Source organism: Ostrea edulis, chromosome 5 (assembly GCF_947568905.1).
Source record: "Ostrea edulis chromosome 5, xbOstEdul1.1, whole genome shotgun sequence".
NCBI lineage: Eukaryota > Metazoa > Mollusca > Bivalvia > Ostreida > Ostreidae > Ostrea > Ostrea edulis.
The window spans coordinates 52,108,896-52,116,682 of NC_079168.1; the positions used below are offsets into that span (position 1 = coordinate 52,108,896).

Sequence of the window (7,787 nt, forward strand, 5' to 3'; positions counted from 1 at the left end):
CAGATATCAAGTATTCCTTATAATATTACAGGGACTTGTTACATGTATTTATTTTATATATTGTAGATGTAAATATATCAGATATCAAGTATTCCTTATAATATTACAGGGACTTGTTACATGTATTTATTTTATATATTGTAGATGTAAATATATCAGATATCAAGTATTCCTTATAATATTACAGGGACTTGTTACATGTATTTATTATATATATTGTAGATGTAAATATATCAGATATCAAGTATTCCTTATAATATTACAGGGACTTGTCACATGTATTTATTATATATATTGTAGATGTAAATATATCAGATATCAAGTATTCCTTATAATATTACAGGGACTTGTCACATGTATTTATTTTATATATTGTAGATGTAAATATATCAGATATCAAGTATTCCTTATAATATTACAGAGACTGGTTACATGTATTATATATATTGTAGATGTACCCAGTACTATGACACTACAAGAGATAGGGTAATACTATATCAATTCAATCGATGAATGCATTACAGTGGTAGAATCATTGTTTGCAGAATTTTATTTAGAGCTCAGTATAAATGATTTAATTCAAGATCTCTTTAATTCATTTGAAGTTATCTTTAATTATTTCCAACGATTTTGTATACAGAATGAATGCATGCATCAATTATTCAGCTTTCAGCTTAAGGTGAGCTACAGGGGCTCGTCACGAAATTTTTATCTTGTTAAAATTTGACATTGTCTATTCTATATTTACACATAGAATAGAGAGGGTCAATTCGCGACGAGCCCGTGGGTGAGCTAAAAAGATAAGTGTGCAGTGGGGGCCCGGGCCCTCCAGAATCTCTCTCATAATACATGTATATTTAATAACAGTAGTATCCATTAGCTTGTTCTGTTGTATCTGTGATCAGAAAACTATTGGCCAGCCTGGGATTCAAACCCGAAACCTCAAATTAACTGGCAAGCGTTCTACCAAATGAACTGCTGGACTGAAAATTATATTCTCAGTAGCTGTTTAACTGGATTAGGCTTCATTTCAAATTTCCACCTGTGTGAAATTTTTGGGGTGTCAATTTTAACAGGAAAAAACTAGAGTGTCAATATCATATGAACAATAAATTTTGATATATTTTAAAGTCCGACTCCAAATATCAAGAGCAAATGAAAAAAAAAGTATTTAAATTTCATATGAATGCTTTTGTTTTCTTGAATCACAACAATCCATGTCAAAAATGGATTAGTTATGTTTAAGCTCATATCCATATCTAAATTTGCACTATCTGACTGTTGTTTTAGCTTTCTGATTCAGTGGTTTTCAAGCACCTCACCATATGTTCAGGATTCCCTCAATCTTTTCTTTACTGACATTTTAAAAAAAAAAACCCCAAAAAACTTTGCGGATGATTTTTTGCCATTGTCGCAAACCACAATGTGGAATGGAATGAAACAATAACCTATGGTTTGCGATGATGACTTTTAGCATGACAAAATCTTTTGGTACAAGTTTATTGTAACAGTAACTTGTGGTTTTTTTCTCTTTCAAACTGTATGTTGACTATCATAATTAATACTAATCCTTATCAAACACAACCCAAAGTAAAGTACCTTTAAATAAGATAATTAAATGCATATTTTGATGAATTTTATTCATATAAATATAAATCCATGAAAAAAATACAAACATCACAAAATTATACTCTCACAACCAAATGCTACATGTATTTCCAATCTCCATACAATACTCTTATTTAAAAAGAGACATAGTAAAGCTTTGTTCTGGGTACATATAGATCAATAAATACATCAAAAGTAAAAAAGGGAATTGAATTTCAGATGCAGTATTCTTTCATTGTATTACAGAGCAGGTAACTAGAAAAAAAATTCCATGGGTAAATGCACTTAAGGAGGTATGCTACACCAGAGAAATTTGATGTAGATGAAAAGTGTAGGATATGTACAAAAATATTTTGAATTTGAAAATTTTCAAATTTACTTTATTTTGTCAAAAAATACAGTTTTAGTAGAAGGTAATCTGAAAAAAATTTAAAACCCCTGCTGGACTCGAACCTGCGACCTACAGTTCAGCAGTCAGTATTCTAACCTACTGAGCTACTCGGCTAGGTATTTAAATAGAAAAGGAAAAGTCAAATATTGCTGATATCGATTTTGTCATCCATGTTTTTAAAGGAAGTCAGCCATTATGACGATGTAGAGTACTACCTTAAAGGTCATACTTCACTATCATTGTCTTGCATACATGAGAACCTTAGAAAAAAAACCACTTTCTTGAATCAATACACAGCAACTGTAATATTTTTCAGATCTTTCTAATAACAAATTCATTTGGCTAACAAGTGATAAATGCATTTTCTCAGTAACATAATGTATAATTGCTCAAAAGTTTTTCTCATAAGTAAGAAAAAATGTAAATTTTTCATACATAACACATCCTTTATAAAGTTTGGTTTATTTATAGATTTTTCAGTTTTATCACCATTGTTTAAACCTTCATTTATGTCTTGTATGCCCTTATATGCCAAAAATCGGACATATAATCTGTTCTATGCTATGCTATAAATATTAGAAGAAATGTAAAATTTAAACTGCAATTTATTGCAACAACCAACATTTTACAATATAAAAATCCTGTTTAATCTTTGATTCACATATATTACTCATAAATGAAATAAAGATAAAAAAAATAAATAAATTGCCATCTTTATCTTGGCAACAATTCAACATTTAGATTTCATTACCGAATAATGCATTGTTTTCCTTGTGTGTGTGTGTACCATTTCAGAGTATCTACATGTAAGAATTGAAAATCAAGAAAATCGATTTTCATTCTCTTGAGGCTAAAATTGCATAGGTAATTGCATGTGGATCAATTTGACCAATATCAACAGAGCCCAACCTAGTGCTACTTACTGTTAAAACTAAAAATTCAAATTTAATGAAAACATGAAGAACTATCCACTACATGCTATATACATGTATAATACTTTACTGTCTGCCCAGATATACTGTTATCTTATTAAAACATGTAATACCATTCACTACATTTGTAGTGCATCAGGATGAATGTGACTCTGTATGAACCACTGATCAAAAAAGCTGAATGCCATGCTTGGGCAGAAGTAAACATGAAATCTGGACAAGTAGTAATACTTGCACAATGACACTCTAAGAATATCAAATCAGAGCATGTAAAAAGATTGACAGTCTCCACTGGATTCTGTATCCATGTAAAATCATCTAATTGTTTAAGAGAAACTGAATTACAAAGAATAAATGCTCAACCATAAAATCAAATCTCCTATAAAAATTTGATGAATGGAAGTAACAGATTCTTTCGTACAACTATGTTTTGGGATATTTCAAGATCACTTTACAGTGTTATATTTTTAGAATTGACAAAATTTTACCATTCATGATCAACATACACACAGTTTTAAGTGTAGCTGACTGTAATGAGCAACCTAGGAGTAACATAATTTAAATCTGCAACCAAAAGGAGAATGAAAATCAATCTCTATTATCATATCACCTCACAAAGTGTACATGTCGATGTAATTTTATTTAACTTGAAACTACAACATTAACTAGCCCTCTAAACCAGAGAAAAAAAAGAAGTACAGGTATACTGCCTACAGACTGCATGAATACTGTGATATCTAAAAATGAACCACATCCATTTTAATTAAAAGGCAACAATCGGAATGTTTTTTGTTTTCAAGATTATAATGGAACATAACTCAGATAATGGAATGACTGGGTTTCTCCACATGTAAAAAGAAATGTGAAGAAATTAATGTAAGAATAAAAGTGAACACTAAGTGTCTTTAATAACAATCCACATAAAAAAATGAATGGAGGAGAAAATCACTACACTCAGTGTATAAGTAAAATCTGTAAATGCAAAAAATTCTGAAATCACAGAAACAGAAAAAAAATTGAAAATGATTGTATGTATAAAATTCTTTAATAAAATGCAAAGGCTAAATTTAATTCTATCTAATAAATGCTGACATCCAAGCTCAGATCACATTACTTTAATATATTCATGGCAGCATATACTCTGAAGTAAACTTGCCATCCATGTTTAATATGCTTTGCTGTAGAATGGTCTCATACCGGGAACCTAATTGCCTTTGATCTTTGGATCAACTTTTTTGGATCATTTAATACTATCACTGTCCAAGCATTCCTTTACTGGCCAATTTGTCTTTCTGTAATGTAAATCAGAAATTATAAAAAAAACCACCATATTTATAATGTAATCAAACTTTTATTACTGACTACTTGATTCATTTGTGAATAACAAATGTAAACCCTAAATTGTGACATTTCCAACAGACAATTTTAAAACCCCCAACATAATCAAATTGAATGGATAGTGGTTAACCATAGAAACCATTGGCAGGGGAAGGAGTGTTGGTCTTATTTCTGGCACACAAACATAAAGTAAAATTTATATATATATAATCATCTACATATTACTGTCAATAAGGTTTTATTTGGGAATTTATTTTTGCATAAATTCTAAAAATTGTCTTGTTGCAAAAACAAGCTTATAGAGAATAACTTTGTACATCTTGAATAGATAAATTCCATTAGGTAAAGTCACAGAAATGAATATATAAGTGAAATATAATTGATAACAATACATGTATTTAATTAACATTAAATTCGTTACTAACCAATCCGCCTCGCCGACGGACTCTGGTGTTGGGTTGCTGTAGTTTCTTTTCCCTGATTTGTTTCAGACGTAATTCCTCCTGTTGTATTCTGGAAGATAAATGAATGTTCATATATTCCAGTTTCTTTTGAGCTTACAATAAACTTTTCAATTTCTGTTCATTCTCCTATAACACTGAAGGAAACAAAACTTTACTTTCGTAGATCAAAAGACAGAACATATTCCTGTAACTTTTTAAACATTTAAAGACAAGATGAGTTTGTGAAACACTGATGCCTCTGTATGTCTGCAAAGTAATTCTGTTATCAAATGAAAAATCTTGTCACAAGAAATACACACGTGAAACACGAAAGTTCTATCACTAACCATTCAAAAATTATGACTTTGGTTATAGTTTTTCAAAAGTAGGTCAAACTCAAGGTCAAAAACTTAAGTACCAAAAGAAAGACTATGATGAGGAATACACATATGAAATCCTATCACTAACCATTCAATAGTGATGGCTTGGGTTAAAGTTTTTCATAAGTAGGTCAAACCCCAAGGTCAAGGTCATAAAATTATGCCCTATCACCAACCATTAAAAAGTTATGGCCTAGCTTAAAGTTTTTCAAAAATAGGACAAACCCCCAAGGTCACATGATAAAAAATTTTGATATCAAGTTTTCGTCAAAAGTAAGAAATTTTTTTAATTTTCCATACATAACAACAATTTATTGATAAAGCCCATGTATGAAAGACTTTCACATAATATATGTTATATATTGATAATAATATATTTTATATTAACACTATATGACTATTTAAATATTTGGACCCATCCTAGATTCAGAACCTTGGGGTTGCGAAATTCACAATTTGTTATATCCCTTTAAATATGCATTTAGTTTTTATACAGTATCAGCAAAATTAAATAAGTATTTCATATGATAAAGACATTTAATCTCTATGACCATTTTAGCCCCACCCTAGTACCAAATCCACTACCCCTGGGATCATGAAATTTACAATTTTGGTAAAGGGCTACCGGCTCCTTCTAGATATCCATTTAGTTTCAATTTAGTATCAACAAGAGATGTTTGTAAAACACAATATGCCCCCCATGGTGCAAAATTGAAAAGGATTATACACACACATCATTTAATTGAGAGTAGTATCATCAATTCAAAATATTGAGCAGACAATATCTTTCTATGTCAAGAATGGATTGACTATGTGACCTAAAAATCAATAGGGGTCATCAACTCCTAAAGATGCACCAGTGTACCAAGTTTGATGTCTGTCAAGCAAAGGGTTCTCATGATATTGAACGGACAGTATATTCCTATGTCCATTTGACCCTTGACCTTTGACCATGTGACCTCAAAATCAAAAGGAGTCATCTTCTCCTGAAGATGTACCAGTGTACTAAGTTTGATGTCTGTCAAGCAAAGGGTTCTCAAGATATTGAGCGGACAGTATATTTCTATGTCTAGTTTGACCTTTGACTATGTGACCTCAAAATCAATAGGTGTAATCTTCTCCTGATGATGTACCAGTGTACCAAGTTTGATGTCTATCAAGCAAAGGGTTCTCAATATATTGAACAGACAGTATATTCCTATATCCAGAGTAGATTGACCCTTGACCTTTAACCTTTTGACCTGAAAAATAATAGGGGTCCTCTTCTTTTCATAACCAACCCACATATGCAATATCATTACGATCAAGTGAATGGTTCTCAAGATATTGAGCGGACAACATGTGGTCTACTGACCGACCGACAGGTGCAAACCAATATGCCCCTCTTCTTTGAAAGGGGGCATAATAAAATTAAAGATGTTTATAATTAAATGTTTTACACATAAACACTATATACCAAGTTTGGTCCCACACTGGAGTCAGAACATCTACCCAAGGTATCATGAAATTTACAATTCTGGTAGAGGCCCTCCTGCTCTACATGACTATGGCTTTTGAAAATTTGTCAATTTTTGGCAATTTTGGTACCGCCCCTAAGGTCCCGGGAACGCAGGAATCCTGAAATTTACAATATATGTTCCCCTTGTCCAAAAGATGCTTCATACCAAATTTGAAAAGAACTGGATTGGTAGATATAAGAAGAAGTTAAAAATGTTCAATGGTTAATGCACAAGGGATGACAATGACGTACACAGACCAATAGCAATAGGTCACCTGAGTGACTCAGGTGACCTAAATATCCATGTAACGCTGTTTACATTTAATGAAACAAATGTTTGTGTATTGGAATTGAGTTTTCTATATAGGATTATGTGTATTAGTGGACTTTTTCTATTATGTCTGTTATGTACCAAAGAAAGGTGATGGTGTGATGTGGCTCACATAAAAGTCCCTTGCAATATATCCATGTGCGCTGTGCCCAATAATTTAGAATGTTGAACCAAGTTCAACTCCCCAAAACATCTTTCGAAAATGTAATCCTGAAATTTTTAAATAGCCAGTTTCCATGATTTACACATTTGCTTTGAGTGGGAGGTCATAATGACTTTCACATGTCTAGACAGAGGTCATGGGTTCAACATGCCTTTCTATCCTAGACAGAGGTCATAGGTTCAACATGCCTTTCTATCCTAGACAGAGGCCATGGGTTCAACATGCCTTTCTATCCTAGACAGGCTATGGGTTCAACATGCCTTCCTGACCTAGATAGAGGTCATGTCGAGTTAAATGTAACACTTTAAATTAGGAAGTACCTGATACACGGGTATATGTTGAGTAATAGAAGTTGGAGTCATGGATATTTTGAATAACACATTAAAAACCAAAGTCCTGTATCAAGATGGGGGTTGGCAAGATGTATGACTCTTGCTCTTTGACTTATGACCAAAGTTCAGGTCTAATTTGGTAATACATTTGTTGCTGGCTTTCAGTGAATATTCTCACTTCAGAAATTAAACCACATACAAACGAAACAATTATAATGTTACATACAGGAGAAAACCTCTATCCTGCATCACAAAATAAATGTCCATCAATACATCTTCGCTAGCCAAGGGTGACGATCCACGATGTTTCTCTGGATCGTCACCCTTGGCTAGTGAAGATGTCACAATAATGCATTGTTTGCTTAAAGAAT

At 32.0% G+C, this 7,787-nt stretch overlaps 1 protein-coding gene across 2 annotated transcripts in view; it reads right to left on the bottom strand.

Annotated features, from left to right (window-relative positions):
• Positions 1-1,621: 1,621 nt before the first annotated feature.
• Positions 1,622-7,787, bottom strand: part of LOC125650515 (uncharacterized) — a 37,738-nt gene continuing 31,572 nt past the window's right edge. Inside the window, exons 20-22 of one of the 2 annotated variants that reach the window (XR_008802866.1) lie at positions 4,695-4,782; positions 2,215-4,223; positions 1,622-1,892 (exon numbers count right to left, since the gene is read on the bottom strand). Coding sequence is in view for 1 of the 2 variants with exons in the window: in XM_056164766.1 (XP_056020741.1) it covers positions 4,185-4,223; positions 4,695-4,782 (127 nt within the window). In the remaining variant the exon portion in view is untranslated. Of the gene's footprint in view, positions 4,224-4,694; positions 4,783-7,787 lie in introns of both variants that reach the window. The other variant, XM_056164766.1, reaches the window with a different exon arrangement.